Below are 26,094 nucleotides of genomic sequence, written 5' to 3' on the forward strand. Positions count from 1 at the left end.
GGGAAGAGCAATAGAAAGGACAGGGACGGGATGAGCCCCAAAGAGGGCGGGGAATGAGGAGGGAGGCAGGGTGGAGGACCCATGAAGGAAGGAGCAGGGGAGAAGTCAGGGATGGACAAAGAGATGGGAATGAAGGCACAGAGACAGGAGGAGGGCAGGGAGCCAGGGTTGGGGGTTGAAGGGTGGGAGAAAACAGAGAGAAAGAGTGAAGCTAGAAAAGATAGGGGGAATCTAGGGGTAAGGAAAGAAGGGGGGAAGGTATTGGGGAGCAGGGAGGCAGGCAGCAGGAGCGGGCAGGGAGGCCGGGGAGGGAAGGGGTGTGTGCAGTGTGTGCTGGGGGCGCTGTACCTGCTCCCGCTCTGCTTGCCGCCTCTCCTCCTCCCGCCGCAGCACCTGCATGTCTTCCAGCCGCCGCTGCTGCTCCTTCTCCTGCAGCTTCCGCTGCTCCCGCTCCCGCCGCTGTTGCTGTGGGTGAAGAGAGGTGTGGTCTTAAGGCTGTTCCACACAGACGGCTCTGGAAGGAAGGACCCCAGCCCACTTTTGGACATCTCTTAGAAAGGAGACCGTTCTCTTACACCGGTCTCCTTCTCACTAGGGAAGATGGTGAAAGAAAATGGCTTCAACTTGTTTTTACAAACCTATCTATTCCTACACAGGAAGAAGTCCATAGGGGCTTAGCTTGGGAAACATTACTTGTCTGGGTAGCTGTGGGCTTGGGACCAGAGAAACTGAGCAGCTGGCCGCTGCCCTTGGAGTGGGCCAAATTCAATAATCCTCCTCCTATCCATTTCCCCACCAGACAAAAACCAAAGAGTTAACAACAAACCCTACGATACTACTGGTCTCTCAAAACAACCTCTATCTGTAAATCCAAATAGAGTAGGCTGACCTGTGGTGGCACAATGAATAAAGTGTCAACCGGAACACCGGTTCAAAACCCCAGGCTTGGCCCTGGCCAGCTGGCTCAGTGGTAGAGCATGGGCCCGGCATGTGGATGTCCCAGGTTCGATTCCCAGCCAGGGCACACAGGAGAAACACTCATCTGCTTCTCCATCCCTCCTCCTCTCACTTCTCTCTCTCTCTTCCTCCCTCCTATAGCCATGGCTCGATTGGAGCGAGTTGGTCCTGGGCGTTGAGGATGGCTCCATGGCCTCTGCCTCAGTCGCTAAAAAATGGCTCAGGTTGCCCAAATGGGCAGAGCATTGCCTCCTAGCAGGCTTGCTGGGTGGATTCTGGTTGGGGTGCAGGAGGGGTGCATGTGGGAGTCTGTCTCTGCCTCCCCTCCTCTCACAAAAACAAAAAAAACCCAGGCTTGCCTGGTCAAGGCACATATGGGAGTTGATGATTTCTGCTCCTTCCTCCTTTCTCTCTCTCTCCTCTCTAAAATGAATCAAAGTAAAAACTTAAAAAAAAAAAATCCAAATAGAGTAGGCTGTAATGAGAGCCTTTGGCCACAAGAGGACAGCAAGCACATATGCACAGAACAACCACCAAGAGGAGAGGGACTTCACAACTGCTTGGCAAACATCAGTAGCTCAGGTCGCACTATACTTTCACACTCTTTCTGCCCCAAAAAGCAGAAAGAGCCTGCCTCCCCAAAAAGAAAATGATCCTATTAAAATGAACTTCTCCCACCTACTTCCAATTAGTACAACTGAAAAGCCTGTACTTTATTCTTTTTTCTTTCTGTTTAAAGATTTATTAATTTTAGAGAGAGGAGAGAGAAAGGCAGGGTAGGAAGGTGCAGGAAGCATCAACTCATAGTAGTTGCTTCTAGTATGTGCCTTGACCCAGCAAGTCCAGGGTTTTGAACCACCGACCTGTGTTCCAGGTCAATGCACCACCACAGGTCAGGCAAAACTACTTTCTAAACAAAAGTAAAAGGAGGTTCATTAGAAGGATCTTTCATGTTCAGAAAGGGAAAGAAGGAAAACCAAGGGAAAAGGAAGAGAGGGGAAAATAAGAAGAAGCCCCCAAGGGCCATTACAGTAGGGATGCTTTGTCATGCCTCTCTCCACAGCGAGGATAGGGCAGGCCTGTTCCCAGACACTCTGGTAGACACCATTTCCTGTCACTCAACTGCCTAAAAACAGTCTTTACTGAAGGAAATCTGCACTGTGTTCTCTTACAAATTATTTTTTGTTCAACAAAAACGGGCCTGCTTTGGGGAGCATCGACAGCGTGGATGCTTCTATCTATTACCTAATTATTTTGTTAAGCCCAGCTCTCCATGAACTTTGAAATCATGTAACTGTTTCAATAAAAATTTCATCACTTAAGGTATTTTTTTTTTACTTAAGGTATTTTTAAAACCAACCCATGCTTTGCCTTTCCCACCATGCTTCCCTGAAAAATAAGTACATGCATTTAAATATATGTCTGCAGACACATTTATCTTTTAAACTGGTGATGTAAAAAAAAAAAAAGACCTACAGCTATTTAAATAGGACTGTCTATTAAAATGAATTTCTGCCACCCACCTCCATTAAGTCCAACTGACAAGACTACTTTCCAGCAAATCTAAACCAAAAAATTTAAAAGTAACAGCATCTTTAGAAGGCTCCTCTTCATGTCAACCAGACAACTGCTTGATACTCAGATGCCCAGGGGCCTGAAGTGTTTGTACATATACCCCTAGCTCCCCCAAAATTAAGATAAACAGGGCTAGACAAACCTGGAGAGATCTACAGAAACAAAGACAGGGACAATCCTCCTGTCCACGGGAACTAGCATGGCTTTTCAGAAATGGCTCTGCTCTGAAGGGATGCTCATAACACAGCAATCACCAAGGGTGGCAAGCGGGGAATGTACCTGGAATGGGCCTCTAACAGAAAACAGACCCTTTCTATACAAATCTGAACAAAAGGGGTTAGGAAGCCCCAGCTGGCTCCCTCTTCTCCCTGCTGGGACCAGGACAGGTTGTTGAACCAGGTCGGGCCCAGGCCCTCCCAGGACAACCCACCTCCTCAACGCGCCGCCGCTCTTCCTTCTGCTCCTCAATGCGGCGCTGCCGCTGGTGCAGGAGGTGTTTGATGTGTGCCTCAGGGTCTCGTTGCTGTTGCTGCTGCAGCTGCTGCTGCTGCTTTAAAGCCTCTGAGTTGCTCTTATTCTCCTGCTGAAGCCGAAGAAATTCGCGGCGTAGTGTGGACTCACCAGGCACGTTCATGATGGAGCTGAGTGAGGGTGGGCACCACGGAGGCTGGGGTTAAAAGCCAGCCATTCCCTCTCAAACCTGGAGAGACACCTAAGTAGGTGCTTTACCTGGACCACAGTCTGCCTCTGCTCACTCCCAGGTGACCAGGAAAAGTGGTCTGTCCTCTCCCCTGCCTAGTCGTGGGCTCTATCCTTCTGTAATATCCCAGCCTGCAGCCCTGAATCACGCTCTCCCCACCTCTTGCTCATCTGTTCCGTTTCTTCTCAGCACCCAGAGATTGTTTTATGAGTCTCTAACACACCATCCCCAGTCTGAGTCCCCAAGCCAAGGACCACTTATGTCCCCCAAACTCCACCTGCCAAGCCCACCTTGGCTCTCCTTCCTCTCCGTGGCTGTCATCTTCCTCTTCACTGCCGCTGTATTCATATTCTGTCTCCTCTGCAGGGAGGAGATCACTGCTGTTTCTTCACGCAGTGCCCCAGACCCCACCCTGGGCTAGGGAAACCTTAGACGGGGATAACCAATAAGGTCTGTCTGGATGGCCATGCACCCGGGTCCCTGCCCACCTTCTTGGGACAATGGAATGATAGGGGGTCTCAGGTTTGGGCCTGGACAGACTCAGAGATTAGACCGCATAGTGGGTGGGTTATGGTTGAATGTGTACATGCACTTACAAATGAATGTGTTCAATGGGAAGATTTTGTAAGGACATAAAGGGGCCATATCCATTTGAAAAACTGACGTGGGTTGGCGCTAAGAGAAGCCCTCTGGGGTTCGAAGTCTGGGAAAGGAGGTCTCTATGGATAGGGAGAACTGGGGTCTGGGAGGGAACCCAAATGGAAGCCAGGAGGAGCCAGGGATGGTGAAAAAAAGCAGGGGCTGAAGTCAGTCCTGAGACCCACCACTGACCTCCTCCCCCACTGACCTTTCTCGCCCCGCTTCTTCCGAGATCGGTCGATGTGGTCCTTAAGCTGGATGCGGACTTGCCGCTCCGTGGGCTGGTCGCGGATGAAAGGAAACTTTAGTAGCTGTTCCGTTGGTGGGCGGCTCAGGTAAGTTTTAATGAGACATGTGTCAATGAAGTCGATGAACTTCTTAGACCTGGAAACAATGGCTCATACTAGGAGGGCCCCCTCAGAAGGGGGTGTCACAGGAGGGAGAGGGGAGATCATTCATAAAAATGCCACCTTGAGGCCCTGACCGGTTGGCTCAGTAGTAGAGCGTCAGCCCAGCGTGTGGAAGTCCCAGGATCGATTCCCGGCCAGGGCACACAGGAGAAGCGCCCATCTGCTTCTCCACCCTTCCTCCACTCCTTTTTCTCTATCTCTCTCTTCCCCTCCCGCAGCCAAGGCTCCATTGGAGCAAAGTTGGCCCAGGCTCTGAGGGCAGCTCCATGGCTTCCACCTCAGGTGCTAGAATGGCTCTGGTTGCAGCGGAGCAACGCCCCAGATGGGCAGAGCATCGCCCCCTGGTGGGCATGCCGGGTGGATCCTGGTCCGGAGCATGCGGGAGTCTGTCTTCTGCCTCCCCACTGCTTCTCACTTCATAAAAATAGCAAATAAACAAACAAACAGAAAGCCACCTTGACTTCCCTCTGTCTTTTCCAACCCCCACACCAGCGCCCCAGAGCTCTGGCAGCAGCACCACTCCCTCCCATCCTCTTCTGTGGTGTAGACCAAGACCGAATGCAAGGGGTTCCGGTGAGGATGACCTTGTCCAGAGAGCTTCCTAGATACCATGTCCCCAGACACCTACCATTTCTTGGATTTGAGCCTGGGAGGCGGGTTCCGAGGGATGAGGAAGAGGGCTCGCATGGGATGCATGTCACAGAGAGCTGGGACACATAAGAGACACCTCAGTCCCTTTGCCACACTGAGAGCCACAACTTCCCATGGACCACCTCTTCCCTACAGCCACGTTTTGGGCCCTCCCTTCTCTCCCAGACTCCGCACTTACGGGGGGCTCCCTCTGCCATCTCGATGGCTGTGATTCCTAGAGACCAAATGTCACTCTACGGAGGGAAGAGAAGGAACAGGTGAATGTTCCTGCCTACTATCTTCACCTACTATCCCTGGTTTCTTCTGAACTACTTCTTGGCCCAGATCCCTTCCTGAGACCCCGCTCCTCTAATTTGGCCAACATTCCCAGCCATACTTTCCTTGTCACAAAATGTCCCTTAACACCTCACAGCTAACACATCATTATACCTTCATTTTGTCTAATCTGACAACATTTAAGATAAACTGCTTGAGGCCCCGATATTTTCAATCCACCCACCATACCAACCCATCTCACTTCCTGCCCTTGGCTGCCTCCATGCTCCATGCTCTCTGCTCCATACCCTATAATCATAGGTGGCATCAGGGTTCTCATCACAGGCGATGACCTCTGGGGCCATCCAGTAGGGGGTCCCAATAAAAGTGTTCCGTCGGCCCACGGTGCGGTCCAGCTGAGCACTCACCCCAAAGTCCACTGAGAAGACATGGAGAGAGGAGTCATGACACAGTGTGACGTCCCCACCTTGGACCCAGCATGTGCAAGTTCCAAGGCAGCGGAGGTCCTTGCTCTACCTAGACACTCCTTGGAACCTCTTCCAACCCACCAACACCCTAAAGAATCTGACCTGGTCTTCTTGTGTCTTCGGGAAAAACCAAGGTGAAAGGACCAAGGGACAAGATCCCAGATTGAAATTCCACCTTCCCAAAGGGACCTGCACTGCACCAGGGACATAACAGGTAGCAGGGACAAAAACTAGAATGATTTTCAGCAGGAGGCAGGGCATCCTGGGGGAGAGGGAAAGCGCCTCCCAGCCTACAGGCCATGGGACTTAAGCCAGCAGAGAGAGAAAAGGGCCTCTCATTCTGTTCTGGAGGTGAGAGGGCTCCATCAGTCTAAAAGGAATCAGCGCACCTAGCTTGACCTCCGCATTCTCTGTCAGCAGCACGTTCTGCCCCTTGATGTCTCTGTGAATCACCTTGTGGGCGTGGAGATGGGCCAGACCCTGGGGCAGCAGAGTGGGAGAAATTAGCCTTGGTGTTGGAGGGGGTGGGAAGGAGAGAGGACTCGACTGACTGAGACAGAGGAGGGAAAGTCACCAGTCTGGCTCGGCTGGGCTGAAGGAGCAGCCTTTCCTCCATGTGCCCAAGCACAGGCTGAGCTTCCCTAGAGGGCTTCCACCCATGGTGGCTCCTGGGGACCCCCAGCAGGTAAGGGTTACAAGTGGAGAAGTAGCAGAGCTTGGGCAGAGGCACTTGTCTCCTCCAACAGTTTGAATCCTCAACCCAACCCGATCAGGCCATCTGTTCCTTAAAGAGGGCATAGTTCCATTTCCTCCTCAGGGCAGGGAGGGTTTACGTACAGGGAGGGGAAAGCTCCCATGGGGGTGGCCCAGGAGCAGGAGGCAGGGCAGGGCCAGGTGCTCACCCTCAGAATCTCCCTGCAGATGTAGGCGATACAGTCCTCCTTCAGGGCATTCCCTTTTGTATTTTTTACCAGGTCTGTCACGGAACCAGCACCGCAGAACTCCATTACCAGCTATGGTCCCAGGGAGCCCCAGAAGGAAAAGCAGCAGTTAGGGTAGGCCCCTTTCCGCTGACAGCTCCCTGGAGTACCAGAGGTCTTGGGGCCAAAACTGGTGTAAACTGAAAGGCAGGAACCATATGACTCTCTCACAAAGGCCACAGAACTTCCTAAGATTAGGAGAAAAGGGGGGAAGGGAATATAGTCGGAAAAGACAGAGAAGATGGGTCTGGGAAAATGATCTGTGTCCAGAGTAGGAGTCCAAGGAATCCCTGAAATTATAGACAAAGTGAGGTGGGTATGTGCATTTTCCTTGGGGAAGGGTCCAAAACTCTCATCAGATCCTCTTTGGGACCATGAACCCAAAACAGTTAAGAAATAGTGCTCTGAAGCCTGCTTGGCAAACTATGACCAATGAGCTTAAGTGAGGTTTTTACATTTTCATTTTATTAAAAAAATGTTTTTAAACTTACTTATTGATTTTAGAGAGAGAGAGAAGAAGGGAACACAGAGAAAGAGAGAGAGACAGAAATATCAATGTGTTGTTCCACTTATTTATGCACTTATTGGTTGATTCTTATTATATGCCCTGACCAGGGATCAAACCTGCTACCTTAGCGTATCGGGAAGATGCTCTAACCCAGTTGTCCCCAACCTTTTATGGGCTGCAGACCGGTTTAATGTCAGAAAATATTTTCACGGACTGGCCTTTAGGGTGGGACGGATAAATGTATCATGTGACCGAGACAAGCATCAAGAGTGAGTCTTGCCTGACCAGGCGGTGGTGCAGTGGATAGAGCATCGGACTGGGATGCCGAGGACCCAGGTTCAAGACCCTGAGGTTGCCAGCTTGAGCGCGGGCTCATCTGGTTTGAGCAAAAGCTTATCAGCTTGGACCCAAGGTCGCTGACTCAAGCAAGGGGTTACTCGGTCTGCTGAAGGCCCACGGTCAAGGCACATATGAGAAAGCAATCAATGAACAACTAAGGTATCGCAATGCGCAATGAAAAACTAATGATTGATGCTTCTCATCTCTCTCCGTTCCTGTCTGTCTGTCCCTGTCTATCCCTCTCTCTGTTTACGTAAAAAAAAAAAAGGTTAAAAAAAAAAAGAGTGAGTCTTAGACGGATGTAACAGAGGGAATCTGGTCTTTTTTTTTTTTTTTTTTCATTTTTCCGAAGCTGGAAATGGGGAGGCAGTCAGACAGACTCCCGCATGCGCCCGACCGGGATCCACCCGGCAAGCCCACCAGGGGGCGATGCTTTGCCCCTCTGGGGCGTCGCTCTGTTGCATCCAGAGCCATTCTAGCGCCTGAGGCAGAGGCCAAGGAGCCATCCCCAGCGCCCGGGCCATCTTTGCTCCAATGGAGCCTTGCTGCGGGAGGGGAAGAGAGAGACAGAGAGGAAGGAGAGGGAGAGGGGTGGAGAAGCAAATGGGCGCCTCTCCTGTGTGCCCTGGCCGGGAATCGAACCCGGGACTCCTGCACGCCAGGCCAACTCTCTACCGCTGAGCCAACCGGCCAGGGCCGGAATCTGGTCATTTTTAAAAAATAAAACATCGTTTAGACTTAAATATAAATAAAATGAAAATAATGTAAGTTATTTATTCTTTCTCTATGGACCGGTACCGGGGGTTGGGGACCACTGCTCTAACCAACTGACCTTCCCAGGCAGGGCAGTGTTTACACTTTTAAATAGCTGGAAAAAAAAAAGAACCATATGACATGCAAATTATAGAGTCCTAAATAAAGGTTTTAGGGGATACAGTGATGTCCATTCATTTATCTATTGTCTATGGCTGCTTTCATGGTACAACAGCTGAGCTGAGTAGTTGTGACAGACAGTATGAGCCACAAAGCCCCAAATAGTTACTATCTGGCCCTTCACAAAAAGAGTTTACCAACTTCTTATCCCAAGACAAGGAGCTGAAACCAGCAATTCTCCAGGTGTGCTAGAGACAAATCAATGCATGAGATCTACCGGAGAGCTACAGAAAAGCACCTGGCAGTACTGTGGGAGAAACTCTGCAAACAGGCACGGTCAAGGTAGGAAGATACAGCCCACTGAAGGAAGAACCAGAGACCCACAGGAAGGTACCAAGCACAGAAGTCCCCTGGTGACCAGCATGTCTATCCAAATGTTTTCACAGTAACTTTTCTAAAAGCCACACCCAAAAGGAAAGAGCTATGGATATTTGCATATGCAAAGTAATTTGCATATGCTCAACATCTGTGCCTAACACAGTGGGAGGACAATGTCCAACAAGCCCGGAAGGGGGCGCCTGGTCACTAGTGCCTGGCCTCTAGTCCTCAAGGATCTCTCACTACACACAGTTGGCAGGTAAACCCCCTTGCGTGTGTATAAGTGTGGGTGTGTGCTTGTGTGTGCCTTCAAAAAGATTAAGTGCCGCCTGACCTGTCGTGGCACAGAGGATAAGACATCAACCTGGAATGCTGAGGTTGCCGGTTCAAAACCCTGGGCTTTCCCAGTCAAGGCACGTATGAGAAGCAACTACTGAGTTGATCTTTCTTGCTCTTTCCCCCACCTCTCTCTCTTTCTCTCTTTCTCTCCTCTAAAATCAATAAATAAAATCTAAAAAACAAAAACTAAGTGCATAGAAAGCAGGGAACATGATTCATGCTTATCTATCTGTCCAGGTACACAGAAGGTGCTCAGTAAGTACTCACTCATCTGGGAACTGCTGCAAGAGGAGACATGATGAGCTCCAACCCCCTGCCTCCCACCCCGCGCCCAGCCACTGCCATGTTCCCTGCTGCTCTGTCCTTAGGACTGGCTCAGTACCAGAGAGGGTGAGGCTGAAGAATCAGCTGGCATCAGTGCCCAGGTAAGTAGGTAAGGAGGGTGAATGACTTAGGAATGTTCTGGACCAAGAGGGATTTGGGGGACACCAAAAGAGCTCCAGCAAGCTCTGGCTTGTATACCGCCAGGAGGGGCCCAAGCTCTGTCTGTCACCTACCACAGATATTTTGATCTGTTGCTTTCTCAGGAGCTGTGCCAATGCAGAAGAATTTATGAACTAAATTCCCTGTCCTCTCTCCCAGCCCTCACTAGAATTATATTGCTTATTATTTATGAAGTGCCTGCTGGACACAGGGGAAGGTACTGGTCAGGGCAAAGGTAGGGGCAAACCCCAGGACCCCTACCATCAAAATACCCAGAGAACAAGAGGCTGCAGAGTGGGGGGGGCTCTGTGTGGGTCAGGAGGTCCCCAATTCATACCCAGGGGAAGCAGCGGGATTGAACAGAGGGCTGGCGCCTGAACCATGGTGGCACAGGGGATAAAGCATCGATCTGGAATGCTGAGGTTGCAGGTTCGAAACCCTGGGCTTGCCTGGTCAAGGCACATATGGGAGTTGATGCTTCCTGCTCCTCCCCCCTTCTCTTTCTCTCTCCTCTCTAAAATGAATAAAGTCTTAAAAAAAAAAGAGAGAGAGAGAGAGAGAGAGAGAGGTCTAGCAAGGAGACTGAGCACTGATGCTGAGTTCCAAACACACAGCCCAGAGGCAGAAAGGGCAAGGCGGGGCAGGGGGCAGGCCAGGGGGCACTTCTCACCCAGAGCTGGTCGTCGTTTCCAGGGGGGCTCTTCTTGATGAAGGCCCCATAGTAGGTGGCGATGTTGCGGTGGTGAGAGTATTTTTTCAACATGTTGATCTCCTGTTTGATCTCTTCTTCTTCATCCTAGGTGAATGGGAGGAGGTCAGCCTCCTTCTCAATGCTCCAACCCTCCCTCTGCCCTGCACTGCTCCCTACCTCTGTGACATCCATGACCTTGATGGCAGCCAGCTGCCCAGTCTTGACATGCCGACCCTGTTGGACAGAGAAATGGGAATAGAGGGTTCTAGGTCCATGCTCAGGGAGAGCTTGATTCTGGGAGACTCAAATAGCCACCTGTTGGTGGCTCAGCGTCTTAGTGTCTCATGGTAGCTAGACAACTCAATTCCTGGATTGGTCATAGGCATAACTAGTAGGCTACATACAGGAAAACTACCAAGCCTGGATTTCCGAGCTCTGTGCTTGGTAAAGAGGAAGGGTCTGCTCCTGTACAGTACTTGAGAGAGACGAGTAAGAGACATTTACGTTCTGTTCCAACCTCTCTGGCTTGAACTTGCTTCCTAGTTTGAAGTAAAAGCAGAGCCTGACCTGTGGTGGCACAGTGGATAGAGCACTGACCTGGAATGCTGAGGTCACTGGTTCGAAACCCTGGGCTTGCCCGGTCAAGGCACACATGAGAAGCAACTATTATGAACTGATGCTTCCCATTCCTCCTCCCACCCTTTCTCTTTCTCTCTCCTCTATCTAAAATCAGTAAATAAAATATTTAAAAAAAAAAAAAAGGAAGGAAGATACCTTCTCCATCCTCAGACAGTTAGAGGGAACTGGGGAAGGTTGGGGAGGGAAGGCCCTTTGCCTCTCTCTGCATTACTAAAGCCCACCCCCTACTCTGGATAGGAGGCTGTTACCTGGATCCCGTCCCAACCCTTCCCCCAGGCTTTTAATTTTGTTGAAAGAATTAGGATAGAGTTGAAATTTTAGGGAACTCAGGAAAACACAGAAGGGACAACTGACATGCGTAGATAGCCCCATCACCAGTGCTAATGGAAAGTAACTTCTTCTACAGCATGGCCCTGCCATTCCTCCTCCTGCTCCTGAAACTGCTCACAGGAGCAATCTGGGGCTTGGACAGAAAAGTCCAAGTCTTCCTGGGGAGAAGCAGGGTGACAGACAGCAGCCCCTTGTGGGGATGAACACAAGTATTGCTAGGCCATGGATTATTTTTATCCTCAGCAGTCATTCAAGATCTAAAGCCCAAAAAAGCAGTAGAACACAGAACTACAATTTCCATGGCAACAACTAGGCAAGAGATGGGAAAACGAGGGGGGGGCGAGGAGGAGTGCTTGTTTCCCAAAGCTTACACAGAAGAAGGCTAAGGGAGCAGGTGGTCCTGGTAACCCAGGAGACAGGCCCTAGAGACAAAGAAGCTGGTGCATATTCTGGGGTATCCAACTCTGGGACGACATTCAACTTGAACATTTCTGAACATTTCTCTGCTGTGGCTACCTCTCCCCATTCAAGTATGACCAGTGATCAGGCCCCATGAGAGGCCTGAGCTGGCTAGGCTAAAAGCTACCAACAGGGTCTGAAGAAATGCCATTTCTGTAGGAGAAAGGCAGCCTCAAAAGCAGAGACCTGGCCCTGGCCAGTTGGCTCAGCGGTAGAGCGTCGGCCTGGCATGCAGGAGTCCAGGGTTCAATTCCCAGCCAGGGCACATAGGAGAGGCGCCCATTTGCTTCTCCATCCCTCCCCCTCTCCTTCCTCTCTGTCTCTCTCTTCCCCTCCCGCAGCCAAGGCTTCATTGGAGTGGAGTTGGCCTGGGCACTGAGGATGGCTCTGTGGCCTCTGCCTCAGGCACTAGAATGGCTCTGGTTGCAACAGAGCGACACCCCAGATAGGCAGAGCATTGCCCGCTGCTGACCGTGCTGGGTGGATCCCAGTAGGGTGCATGCAGGAGTCTGTCTGACTGCCTCCCCGTTTCCAACTTTAGAAAAACACACACACACACAAAAAGCAGAGACCTGAGGTCTGGCTCCAGCCTGCTGTAGGGCAGCTGTGGGAACTCAAGAAAGCCAGTTCTCCTCTGCAGAAGGTCCGTTATTAGATCCACTCTAAGTCCTGGGTCTCTCTGTCTGTGGTCTTGGGAGAAGCCAAACCTGTACCTTTGGCCTGAGCTCTGCTCTGACCTCCAGGTAAGCTCTGGTACATACCTCCCCATACCACTCCCTCTGCCTTCACCTGTCCCTTTCTCATATCTCGTTCGACTCCAGACCTGTTCCTGCTATACCAGGACCAGTTCTAAACTCAGGCAGAGGCCAGCAAAAATACCTCATTTCTTGCTGCTTCCTTCCTTCATTACTTTTATTCTCCTCTCCTCTCTCCCCCATTTCCCAGGGCTCACAGCCTCTGCAATCTCCCATAACATCTCAAATTTCCTGACCTAAAATACACTTATTCCACCCTGAAAGAGCCCCATGGAAGAGTCACACTTCTGAGTCATTACAGTCTCACCTTGTACACCTGTCCATAGGTTCCATTGCCAACCACCTCCACCAGTTCAAAGATTCCAGCAGGATCCTAAAGGGGAGGAGAGAAGGAGAGAAAGAATAAGGTGTCAGAACTTCAGAAAAAGATTATGTAGCCTGGGGGAGAGGGCAGAGGGTATTCAGTCAGGAGAGGAAAATAAAGACTAGTATATTATGAGGGGCCTGCAAGAGGGAACCCTGATGGCCAGCTGCACTTTCCCTGGATTGGTTCAGAGTTCATGGTCTATGGGAAACGTCAGAAGATGAGAGGAAACGGAAGCCAGAGCCCAGCTGGCTTTTCAAAGGCAAGCTCCTGATTTCAAACTTGATTAACTAATTATTGTGTCTGGAGTCTATCTGCAAAACGGGGTGCCTGAGTACCCACCTCTGGGGTTGGCGTCAACTTTAAATGAGGCAATGCCAATAAAATGCTTAAGACAGTGCCTGGCACAGAGCACTTGCACAATAAAAGTTACTTATAATTATTAATTTTTATTTTTTAGAATTTTCCCATTGATTTGAGAGAGAGAGAAGCATAGTTCGTTGTTCCACTTAGTTGTTCCATATAGTGTGCACTTACTGGTTGCTTCTCATGTGTGTCCTGACCAGGGATCAAATCTGACTGGGGTGCACTAGGATGATGCCCTATCCACTGAGCAACTTGGCCAGGGCCTTACAATTATTAAATTTTATTTTATTTTATTTTAGTGAGAAGAGGGGAGGCAGAGAGACAGACCCCCACAGGTGCCTCAACCGAGATCCACCCAGAAAGCCCACTAGGGGGTGATGCTCTGCCCATCTGGGACCATTGCTCCACTGCAACTAAAGCCTGAGGCAGAGGACATGGAGCCATCTTCAGTGCCTCAGCCCAACTCACTAGAAGCAATCGAGCCAAGGCTGCGGGATGAAAGAGAGAGAGAGAGGAGGGGGAGGGGTGAAGAAGCAGATGGTTCCTTCTCCTGTGTGCCCTGACCTGGAATCGAACCCAGGACTTCCACATGCCGGGCTGATGCTCTACCACTGAGCAACATGGCCTGGGCCACTTATAGTTATTCATTTTTTAAAAGCAAGGATGAGGGGAGCTAGTAGAAAGTTGGAATTTGAGAGCTCCCATCCTTTTGTCATTTTCTACCTTCCCAGTGCCCCCGAGACCAAGGGCTTCAGAGCCAGTCTTTGTGGCCTTTGGGGGGTGGAGTAAAAGGGACCTCTAGGTGGGGAGGGAAAGCAGGTGACAGTGAGAGGGCCACTGGGAGGGGCAGAGGAGAAAGGCGAACTTTCAGTTCTTGCTTTCCTGAGCCAAGCAGTGCCAGGAGGAGAGGGCCCGAAGGGCTCAGACAAAGCCTCTAAAGAGGCACATTGCCTGCTGGGCCGAGCAGGCAGCCTGGCTGAGTGGCACAGCTGCTGGGAGGCCGCCCACACCCTCCTGGCACGACTTCTTTTTTGAGAGAGAGAGGCTGGGAAGTTGGACTGCAAGCTGAGAGCTAGCCTAGCTCCGGTGCTACTGCAGATGGGGCAGACCCTCTCCTACCACCTGCAGGACTGGGCGGCGGGGGGGCGGGGGCACAAGGTGAGGAAGTCATTTAACAAACTCTCCGGGCAGTGTTTTGGGCCTCTTCATAAAAAAGTATATAATCTGCCTGACCTCTGGTGGTGCAGTGGATAGAGCGTCAACCTGGGAACACTGAGATCGCCAGTTCAAAAAACCCTGCACTTGTCTGGTCAAGGCATATATGGGAGTTGATGTTTCCTGCTCCTTCCCCCCCCCTGTGTTTCCTGCTCTTCCCCCCTTCCTCTCTCTCTCTCTCTCTCTCTCTCTCTCTCTCTCCCTCCCTCCCTCCTCTCTAAAATGAATAAATAAAAATAAAAAAGATACATCAAAAAGGCCGAGATAAAAAAAAAAGTATATAATCTAAAATTCCTTTCTCTTTGATTTTGAAAACCAATATAAAATGTCTTAAAAGAGAAAGAAAGAAAAGAAAAGAAAGAAAAAATAAACAAATCTAAGAATGTTTCATCCTTTATCCCTGAAGCAAGCACACGGAGCATAACGTGGGCATGCTGGAGACCAGAGACACCAGCCTAAGGCTTTTTACTTTTAGAATATCCTCACTGTATACTGTCTCTGTCCATCTTCTCAGAGAGGGGAACTGGAGGGTTAAAAATGTACTTCCCCTATCAGAGCATGTAGTATATAATACACTGACTGCAATTGTATGTTTACTTGTCTGTAAATTCCTGGAAAAAGGAACTAAGTTCTCCTTGCTTACCAGTGTCTCCAGGACCAACCTAGCCCAGCGCGCAGCACACAGCAGCCTTACAGAGCATCCCAAACCTGCTCCAGGGAAAGACCCGAACAGAAGTAGAAGAGAGTTCCTTCTACGTGATGGCCAGACCAAGAATTTCACGGTTCTATGTTCAATTATTTAGCTCCAGCTAAAGTTACTAATAAAAACTTTGAACAATTTAAGAAAACAGCAGGCCCCACAGAAAAAAAAAATATTGTTGCTGCAGTATGGGGGGGGGGGGCAATGAGGTTTGTCTGAACCTAAGAGCTGCAAGGAACCTGGGAGAAGGCCTTCTGTCTATTTGCAAATCTAGACTTAGAGGAACGGAATCCATCCAGTTCCCTAAGAATCTCCCCAAAAGAAGGGCTTATTCATTTTGGGGCCTCTTCACTCTATTAAGAGTCCTTTTTTTGCATCTAACTTAGTTCTTTCTAGATGGACAGAGATAAGGGAAAAGGACTTATGGTCATGATTTTCTAGATGATCCTAATCTAAGAGAAAATATGATGAGTCTGTTAGAGTTCAATGATATACAACTGTCACCTCAAATCAGCACAAAGAGATTTAACTGTAATCTTAGCTCCAAGTCTGTCCTCTCCCTATATGTTCAAGAGGCACTGAGGAATGAAAGAACTATCTTTGAGATCAGACACACTGGGTTCAGATATTGATTCAATGGTTCCAGGCCCATTTTTTGACCCACAAGTATAATCCCACCTCTGTGCCATCCTCCACTCCCCCTTTCCTTCTCCACATCAGTCACCCTATCCTTTCTCCCTTCAAAATGTCCCTGTTTGTCTCTTCATCTCAATTTCTAGAGCTTCCACCCAGACCAACCCTTTCTCTTCCCACTTGCCTCACCTTCCTTCTGCTGCCGCTGCCAGACTACACCCTCCTAACGTGGTGCTTTCCTAATTCTACTCTTCTGCCTAGAACCAACATGCCTCCCCCCCTGCTTAAGAGAGTCCAAACGCCTCAACCTGATAGTTCAAGTTGCCCTATCGTCAACCTACCAATAACAGTACCCTGCCCTAATCAGGGAAAATCTACAAGGCACCTTTCTCTTCTTGCATTCATCCACTAAATATTTATTGAGCACTAACTGAGTGATGACTTCTCAATTAGGCACAAGAGGGAGCTCAACGATATATGAGAAACATGGAAGGTTCCTCAAGGACCTTCTAACATTACAAGTACCCCAATGTGTACACACAGCAGTATATGATTATATGCCATAAGAGCAACTGAAAGCACTCAAGGCATTAAGAAACCACTTGGTATAATGGAAAGAGTACCGGAGAATGACTTTCTAGGGAGAACTTTAGCACTAGCTGTGTTTCCCTAAGCAGGTATTTAACTGCTTGGGGCCTCATCTTCATCACACAAACTGAGGGAGAGTTGAACTGGGTAAAAAATCTGTTCCATGGTTACAGGGGACAGAACTAAATTCAGGTTGGCAATCTCAGGCAGGCTCCCCAGAGGAGATGGTGTTTAAGCCAGGCTGTGGAGACTGGCTTCAGTTTCAACTGGTGATAGAAATTTAAGAGTGGGGAAGGCCATGATATTCTAAGGCAGGGGTCCCCAAACTACGGCCCGTGGGCTGCATGCGGCCCCCTGAGGCCATTTATCCGGCCCCACCGCACTTCCAGAAGGGGCACCTCTTTCATTGGTGGTCAGTGAGAGGAGCATAGTTCCCACTGAAATACCGGTCAGTTTGTTGATTTAAATTTACTCGTTCTTTATTTAAAATATTGTATTTGTTCCCGTTTTGTTTTTTTACTTTAAAATAAGATATGTGCAATGTGCACAGGGATTTGTTCATATTTTTTTTATAGTCTGGCCCTCCAACAGTCTGAGGGACAGTGAACTGGCCCCCTGTGTAAAAAGTTTGGGGACCCCTGTTCTAAGGGATAGCAGTTTGGGGTTGGATCTTGAATTTGAGATGTTAGGGAACAGGCAGAATATGTTGTTTCTAACAGGCAGTTAGAAACAAAGCTCTGGAAATAAAGATTAGAGGACAGTCACAAAACAAGATGTGCAGGGAGAGTGCACAGGGAAAAAAGAACAAAAGCCAAGGCCAGCCTCTCAGGCATGGCCACATGCTACACACCGGAGAGGAGAGCAGAAGCCAGAGGAGGAGGCAATCAGAGAGGACTGAGAAAAACAGCACTGGCCTTGGAGCGGAGGAAACCACTGGGAACCTCTGTGGGAATGCAGTTGTGACAGCAGAAGAGGGGGTAACGAGGAAGTGAAGGCTATTGGTGTAGCACCCTCGTGGGAGAAGGCTAACTTTGAGAGGAAGGGGAGAAATCAGCTGATGGCCAGAGGAGGCAGTAGGGCCAACCAAAAGGGTTTTTATTTACCTTTTTTTTAAGTGATGGGGGGCGGGGATAGAGAGACAGACTCCCACATGTACTCCGACCAGGATGCACCCAGCAACCCCCACCTAGGGTTGATGCCCAAATCAACCAAGCTATCCTCAGTGCCTGGGACCAACGCTCCAACCAGTCAAGCAACTGTGAGAAAGGAAGAGGCAGATGGTTGCTTCTCACATGTGCCCTGACTGGAGGTTGAACCCAGAACTTCCACATGCTGGGCCGATATTCTATCCACTGAGCAAACCAGCTACTGCCTGACAAAAAGTTTTTAAAATGGAAAGATCTCTCTCATGATTGTGGAAGGGATGAAGCCAGAAAGAGATATATATGTGTGTGTAGGCACATATATGCATATTCCATAGTATGTAAACTTGATCTTCCACTGGTTTACATGGGGATAAAATAAAAGTGCCTATTTCTCTCTTATACACATACTCAACAATTCAGAATGCCCAGAAATGCGTAACAGTTCAAACAGGATTTATGCATTTATCTGGCCTCAACATGGACCCTTCATATATGTGCCTATCTGTGCCCGGTTACCTTCTTTGACAGTGATCTATAAGAGGCACCTGCAGAGAGAGATACTCTGCTCCTGGGAAGCCACCAAACAGTACCGACTGCCGCATGCACATGGACACAGCTCTGTAATGATACTGTTGTAGGCCTTCTTCAGCTCATCCTCCTAGTGCTCAAACTCTTTGCTTTCAGCAGTCTAATTCTTGTCCAGCCAGCTGCTGGGAGGTGGGAAGAGATGGGGCAAGGGTATGAACGAATAAATAATGAGAGGAGGAAGAGAGGGCAGGTAGAGATAGAAAGTGAAGAGAGAGCCCTGGCTGGCTGGCTAGCTCTGTTGGTTAGAGCGTCATCCTGAAGCACAGAGGCTGCTGGTGTGGTCCCCGGTCAGGGCACATACAGGAACAAATCTATATTTCTTTCTCTCTCGCCCTTCCGCTCTCTCCAAAATTTAAAAAAATAAATAAATAAAAAGGTGAAGAGATACCAATATGTTGAGATAAAGAGAAAGGAAGATGACGGAACTCCATAAATATCTAATAACTTTGACTTTAACGACCACCTCAGAGGGAAGATCTGCTAAGTAGAAGTGGGGGCTTGAATGAGGTGGGAAAAACTTGGGAACAGAGGCTACACAGGGTGCTTTAAGATAAGATTTCTCAGGCCCTGGCTGGTTGGCTCAGCGGTAGAGCGTCGGCCCGGCATGTGGAAGTCCCAGGTTTGATTCCCAGTCAGGGCACACAGAACAAGCGCCCATCTGCTTCTCCACCCCTCCCTCTCCTTCCTCTCATCTCTCTCTTCCCCTCCCACGGCCAAGGCTCCATTGGCCACTGGAGCAAAGTTGGCCCAGGCACTGAGGATGGTTCCATGGCCTCTGCCTCAGGCACTAGAATGGCTCCAGCCACAATGGAGCGATGCCCCAGATGGGCAGAGCATTGCCCCCTGGTGGGCATGCCGGGTGGATCTGGTCAGGCGCATGCAGGAGTCTGACTGCCTCCCTGCTTCTAACTTTGAAAAAATACAAAAAACAGAGAGTAAGATTTCTCAAACTTGAAGATATGTAAGAATTACTTGGGGATCAGACTCCTAGGGTCTACCTCCAGAGATTCCACCCCCCAGATTCTGATTTAGGACCACAGGTCTGGGGTGAGGAGCAGGAATCTAGGTACAGTATTAAACAGATAGATCCCCTGTATGATTTTAATGAAGAAGGCAGTGGGCCCATTTTGAGAAACACCATACTTTAGGGAGTTACTAAAAGGTGAATGGATGGTATAGGACTATCCAGAAGTATGAGTGAAGTTAGGCCAACTGAGCAAGTGGTAGGTAGACCAGCTTCACTCTGGATGATCAACTACTGCCGTCACCTATAATAACTCTACAGTGCCTCTATCTTTATTCCCCATTATTTTCTATGTTTAAGTATCCAAGCACTGGCCCTGGCCGGTTGGCTCAGCGGTAGAGCGTCGGCCTGGCATGTGGGGGACCTGGGTTCGATTCCCGGCCAGGGCACATAGGAGAAGCGCCCATTTGCTTCTCCACCCCCCCTCTCCTTCCTCTCTGTCTCTCTCTTCCCCTCCCGCAGCCAAGGCTCCATTGGAGCAAAGCTGGCCCAGGCGCTGGGGATGGCTCTATGGCCTCTGCCTCAGGCGCTAGAATGGCTCTGGTCGCAACATGGCGAGGCCCAGGATGGGCAAAGCATCGCCCCCTGGTGGGCAGAGCGTAGCCCCTGGTGGGCGTGCCGGGTGGATCCCGGTCGGGCGCATGTGGGAGTCTGTCTGACTGTCTCTCCCCGTTTCCAGCTTCAGAAAAATACAAAAAAAAAAAAAAAAGTATCCAAGCACGCCTAAAAATGGCCTCTCTCCTGTCAGCCTAGCCAAAGCATCAACCTGCCACGGTTGATAAGACCCAAGGTCATGAGTCTGACCTCTGGTCATGGCACATACAAGAAGCAATCAATGAGAACAGAACTAAATGGAACTAAGTGAAATGAGTTGATGCTTCTGTCTCTCTCCCTTCCCCCTCTCAAATAAAATAAAATAAAATAAAATGAAAATCTTAAAGGAAAACATAGAAGAAAATCTCTTCAGGATCTTGGACTAGGCAATGGTTTCTTACACACAACACTAAAAACACAAGCAACAAAAGAAAAATATTGGACTTCATCAAAATTAAAAACTTTTGTGTTTCAAAAGACACCATCAGCCCTGGCTGGTTGGCTCAGTGGTAGAGCGTCGGCCTGGCGTGCAGGAGTCCCGGGTTCGATTCCAGCCAGGGCACACAGGAGAAGCACCCATCTGCTTCTCCACCCCTCTTCTTCTCCTTCCTCTCTGTCTCTCTCTTCCCCTCCTGCAGCCAAGGCTTCATTGGAGCAAAGCTGGCCCGGGTGCTGGGGATGGCTCTATGGCCTCTGCCTCAGGCACTAGAATGGCTCTGGTTGTAACAGAGCAACACCCCAGATGGGCAGAGCATTGCCCCCTGGTGGGCATGCCGGGTGGATCCCGGTCGGGCGAATGCAGAAGTCTGTCTGACTGCCTCCCCGTTTCCAACTTCAGAAAAATACAAAAGAAAAAAAGACACCATCAAGAAAGTGAAAAGACAACTTACTGAATGGAAGAAAACTATGTATCAGATAAGAGACTTGTGTCTAGATAAGGGACTTACATCTGGTAAGAGACTTGTATTCAGATAATAAAATGGACTCCTCAATAATAAAATAACTCAACAATAAAAAAACAACCTAGCCCTGGCCAGATGGCTTAGTGGATAGAGTGTTGGCTTGGCATGCAGATATCCTGGGTTCAATCCCCAGTCAGGGTACACAGGAGAAGCAACCATCTGCTTCTCTTCCCCTCTCTCTCTCTCTCCTTTCTTTCTCTCTTCCCTTCTCACAGCCAGTGGCTCAATGGGTTTGAGCATCTGCCTGAGCACTGAGGATAGCTTAGTTGGTCCCAGTGTCAGCCTCAGGCACTGAGGATAACTCGGTTGATTTGACCATCGGCTCCAGACAGGGGTTGCTGGATGGATCCTGGTTGGGGTTCATGCAGGAATCTGTCTCATGATCTACCTTCTTCTCACTTAAAAAAAAAAAAAAAAGACAACCCGCCTGACCTGTGGTGGCGCAGTGGATAAAGCGTCGACCTGGAAATGCTGAGGTTGTCGGTTCAAAACCCTGGGCTTGCCTGGTCAAGGCACATATGGGAGTTGATGCTTCCAGCTCCTCCCCCCGTCTCTCTCTCTCTCTCTCTCTCTCTCCCTCTCTCTCTCCTCTCTAAAATGAATAAAATTTTAAAAAATTAAAAAAAGCCCTGGCCGGTTGGCTCAGCGGTAGAGCATCGGCCTAGCGTGCGGAGGACCCGGGTTCAATTCCCGGCCAGGGCACATAGGAGAAGCGCCCATTTGCTTCTCCACCCCTCCGCCGCGCTTTCCTCTCTGTCTCTCTCTTCCCCTCCCGCAGCCAAGGCTCCACTGGAGCAAAGATGGCCCGGGCGCTGGGGATGGCTCTGTGGCCTCTGCCCCAGGTGCTAGAGTGGCTCTGGTCGCAACATGGCGACGCCCAGGATGGGCAGAGCATCGCCCCATGGTGGGCATGCCGGGTGGATCCCGGTCGGGCGCATGCGGGAGTCTGTCTGACTGTCTCTCCCTGTTTCCAGCTTCAGAAAAATGCAAAAAAAATAAAAAAAAAAAAAATAAAAAAAAAAGGACAACCCTATTAAAAATGGGCCGAGAATCTGAATAGTCACATCTCCAAAGATTACAGTGCCAATAAGCATATGAAAAGATGTTCAGCCCTGGCTGGTGGGCTCAGTGGTAGAGGTAGAGCATTGGTCCGGCATGTGGATGTGCTGGGTTCAATCCCCAGTCAGGGAACACAGGAGAAGCAACTATCTGCTTCTCTACCCCTACCCCCTTTGCTTTAATCTCTCTCCTCTCTTCCCACAGCCATGGCTTGATTGAAGCAAGCTGGCCCTGGCACTGAGGATGGCTCTATGGCCTCTGCCTCAGGCACTAAGAAAAGCTTGGTTGTTGAGCAATGGAGCAAGACCCCAGATGGACAGAGTATCACCCCATAGGGGGGCTTGCCAGGTAGATCTTGGTCAGGGCACTAGCGGTAGTCTATTTCTTCTGCCTCCCCTCCTCTCACTTAATAAAAAAAAAAAAGATGTTCACTAGTCACTAAGGAAATGTGAAACAAAACCATGAGGATGTTACTATATACCCAATAAAATAGCTGTAATCAAAAGGACAGACAATAACAGCATTGGTAAGGATGTGAAGAACTTGGAACCTTCGCACATTGTTCGTGGGATTATAAAATGATAAGGTTGCTTTGGAAAACAGTTTGGCAGTCCTCAAAATGTAAAACAAAGAGTTACTTATGACCCAGCAATTCTACTCCTAAGTAGGTGCCTAAGAGAATTGATAGTAGTAAATGTCCACACAAAAATCTGTACATGAAATGTTCATAGTGGCATTATTAACAGCCAAAAAGTAGAAACAACCTAAATGTCCATCAACAGATGAATCGATAAATGTGATCTATCCTTACAATGGAATATTATTTGGCAATACAAAAATATGAATAATGGATACATACTACAACATGGATGAACTCTGAAAACATTATGTTAAATTAAAGCCTGTCAAAAAAGGCCACATATTGTATGGCTCCATTTATGTGTAATGCCCATAGTAGGCAAATCCAGTGGTAGTCAACCTGGTCCCTACCGCACACTAGTGGGCGTTCCAGCTTTCATGGTGGGTGGGAGCAGAGCAACCAAAGTATAAAAAAAAGATAGATTTAAATATAGTAAGTTGTTTTATAAAGATTTATTCTGCCAAACTTAGTGAAAATCTGACATAAAGTACTTGGTAAGTAATTATTATTATATGCTTTAACTTGCTGTAACTCTGCTTTATAAATTTTATAAAGTAAAGTTACTTCCCTACTTTATAAATCACCATTACTGTGGAACCAGTGGGCAGTTAGAAAATTTTACTACTAACAGAGATACAAAAGTGGGTGGTAGGTATAAAAAGGTTGACTACCCCTGGAAAAATCCATTCAGACAGAAAATAGATTAGTGATTTTTAGGGGCTTAATGGAGGTGGGAATAGTAGTTACTGCTAATGGATACTGAGTTTTATTTGGGGTTGATAAAAATGTGCTGATATTAATGGTGATGGCAGGTCTATAAACACACAAAAAGCAATTTGAAACACTTTATTATTTAGAAAAGTTTTATTGACTTTATTGGGATGACACTAGTTAATAAAATTATATTGGTTTCAAGTGTACAATTCTACAATACATCATCTGTACACTATACTGTGTGCTCACCACCAAAAGTAAAGTCTCCTTCCATCACCATTTATTTCCCCTCTACCCTCTTTTTACGTCCCCCCACCCATTTTCCCCACTGGTAACTACCCTACTATTGTCTGTGTCAATGAGTTTTTTTGGTTTATTTCTTTGTTTAATCACTTCACCTTTTTCACCCACATCCCACAATAACCCTCCCCTGTAGCAGCTGTCAGTCTGTTTTCTGTATCTATGAGTCTAGTCTGTTTTTATTTTGTTTATTAGATTCTACATATGTGAAATCATATTTGTCTTTCTCTGATTTATTTCATTTAGCATAGTATTCATACAAAAGGCGAGATTTCCATCTTTTTAATGGCCAAGTAGTATTCCACTATGTAAACTGGCCAAGTAGTATTCCACTATGTAAATGTACCATAGCTTTTTTGTTCACTCATCTACTGATGGGCACTTGGGCTGCTTCCAAATTTTGGGCATTGTAAATAACGCTAAAATAAACATAGGAGCCTGACCAGGCGGTGGTGCAGTGGATAAAGCATCGGACGAGGATGTGGAGGGCCCAGGTTCAAGACCCCGAGGTCGCCAGCTTGAGTGTGGGCTCATCCGGTTTGAGCAAAGCTCACCAGCTTGGACCCAAGGTCACTGGCTTGAGCAAGGGGTCACTTGGTCTGCTGAAGGCCCACAGTCAAGGCACATGAGAAAATCAATCAATGAATAACTAAGGAGCCGCAATGAAGAACTGATGTTTCTCATCTCTCTCCCTTCCTGTCTGTCTGTCCCTATCTGTCCCTCTCTCTGACTCTGTCTCTGCCACAAAAACAAACAAAAAACAACATAGGAGTGCATGTATTCTTTCAAATCAGTGTTTTGGTTTTCTTCAGATATACTCCCCAAAGTGGAACTGCTGGGTCATAAGGTAGTTACATTTTTAATTTTTTGAGGAATCTCCATACTGTTTTTCCACAGTGGTTGAACCAATCTGCATTCCTACCATGAGAGCATGAGGGTTCCCTTTTCTCCATATCTTTGCCAATACTTGTTTGTTGATTTACTGATGATAGCCATTCTGACAGGTATAAGGTAATATTTGCATTTCTCTGATGATTAGTGACACTGAGCATCTTTTCATATCTGCATTGGTCATCTATATGTCCTCTCTGGAGAAGTGTCTCTTCAGGTCATTTTCCAATTTTTTAAGTTGAATTTTTTTTTTTTTTTTGGTTGCTGAGTTGTAAGTTTTTTATAAATTTTGGATATTGTCTGACCAAGTGGTGGTGCAGTGGATAGGGCACTGACCAGGATGCTTAGGACCCAGGTTCGAAATCCTGAGGTCGCCAGCTTTAGTATGGGATCATAGACATGACCCCAAAGTCACTGGCTTGAACAAGGGACAGTGGCTCAGCTGGAGACCCTCTGGGTCAAGCCACATATGAGAAAGCAATCAATGAACAACTAAGGTGCTGCAACGAAGAACTGATGCTTCTCATCTCTCTCCCTTCCTGTCTGTCCCTGTCTGTCGATCCCCCCCCAAGAAAAAATCTCACTTAAAAAAAAAAAAAGGTTTGGATATTAACCTCTTATCAGATGTATTATTGGTGAATATGTTCTCTCATTTAGTGGGTTGTCTTTTCATTTTGTTGATGGGTTTCCTTTGCTGTGCAAAACTTTTTTTTTTTTTTTTTTCCAGAGAGAGAGAGGGATAGACAGGGACAGACAGACAGGAACGGAGAGAGATGAGAAGCATCAATCATTAGTTTTTCATTGCGCGTTGCAACACCTTAGTTGTTCATTGATTGCTTTCTCATATGTGCCTTGACCGCGGGCCTTCAGCAGACCGAGTAACCCCTTGCTGGAGCCAGTGACCTTGGGTTCAAGATGGTGGGCTTTTTTTTTTTTTTTTTTTTCCCTCAAACCAGATGAGCCCGCGCTCAATCTGGCGACCTCAGGGTCTCGAACCTGGGTCCTCTGCATCCCAGTCCAATGCTCTATCCACTGCGCCATCGCCTGGTCAGGCTGTGCAAAACTTTTTAGTTTGATGTCCTATTTGTTTATTTTCTTTTGTTTCCCTTGGCCAAGGAGATATATCAGAAAAATATCACTACAAGGAATGTAACAGATCTTATTGCCTATGTTGTCCTCCAGTATTTTGTGGTTTCAAGTCTTACATTTAAGTCCTTAATCCATTTTGAGTTTATTTTTGTGTATGGTGTAAGAAGGTGGTCTCATTTCATTTTTTTGCATGTAGTAGCCAATTTTCTCCAACAGTATTTATTGAGGATTTTAGCATCTATGTTCATCAAGGATATTGGCCTTTAATTTTCTTTTGTGTGTGTGTGTGTGTGTATGTGTGTGACAGAGACAGAGAGGGACAGATAGGAACAAACAGACAGGAAGGGAGAGAGATGAGAAGAATCAATTCTTCGTTGTGGCACCTTAGTTGTTCATTGATTGATTTCTCGTATGTGCCTTGACCATGGGCCTTCAGCAGACCGAGTGACCCCTTGCTCAAGCCAGGGACCTTGGGCTCAAGTTGGTGAGCCTTTCTCAAACCAGATGAGCCTGCGTTCAAGCTGGCGACCTTGGGGTTTTGAACCTGGGTTCTCTGCATCCCAGTCCAACACTCTATCCCAGGGGTCCCCAAACTACGGCCCGCGGGCCACATGTGGCCCCCTGAGGCCATTTATCCGGCCCCCGCCGCACTTCTGGAAGGGCACCTCTTTCATTGGTGGTCAGTGAGAGGAGCATAGTTTCCATTGAAATATTGGTCAGTTTGTTGATTTAAATTTACTTGTTCTTTATTTTAAATATTGTATTTGTTCCCG

General features: G+C 48.2%; 1 protein-coding gene across 11 annotated transcripts in view; it reads right to left on the reverse strand.

The window, feature by feature from the left end:
- Positions 1-26,094, reverse strand: part of MINK1 (misshapen like kinase 1) — a 67,974-nt gene that overhangs the window by 8,821 nt on the left and 33,059 nt on the right. For all 11 annotated transcript variants that reach the window (XM_066262875.1, XM_066262879.1, XM_066262872.1 and 8 more), the window contains exons 2-13: positions 12,757-12,822; positions 10,444-10,500; positions 10,246-10,371; positions 6,578-6,688; positions 6,065-6,155; positions 5,496-5,626; positions 5,111-5,165; positions 4,910-4,988; positions 4,080-4,255; positions 3,523-3,592; positions 2,963-3,173; positions 349-465 (exon numbers count right to left, since the gene is read on the reverse strand). In XM_066262875.1, coding sequence (XP_066118972.1) covers positions 349-465; positions 2,963-3,173; positions 3,523-3,592; positions 4,080-4,255; positions 4,910-4,988; positions 5,111-5,165; positions 5,496-5,626; positions 6,065-6,155; positions 6,578-6,688; positions 10,246-10,371; positions 10,444-10,500; positions 12,757-12,822 — 1,290 coding nt within the window. The remainder of the gene's footprint in view (positions 1-348; positions 466-2,962; positions 3,174-3,522; positions 3,593-4,079; positions 4,256-4,909; positions 4,989-5,110; positions 5,166-5,495; positions 5,627-6,064; positions 6,156-6,577; positions 6,689-10,245; positions 10,372-10,443; positions 10,501-12,756; positions 12,823-26,094) is intronic.

The sequence above is a fragment of the Saccopteryx bilineata genome, chromosome 2 (genome assembly GCF_036850765.1).
Source record: "Saccopteryx bilineata isolate mSacBil1 chromosome 2, mSacBil1_pri_phased_curated, whole genome shotgun sequence".
In the NCBI taxonomy this organism is placed as follows: Eukaryota; Metazoa; Chordata; class Mammalia; order Chiroptera; family Emballonuridae; genus Saccopteryx; species Saccopteryx bilineata.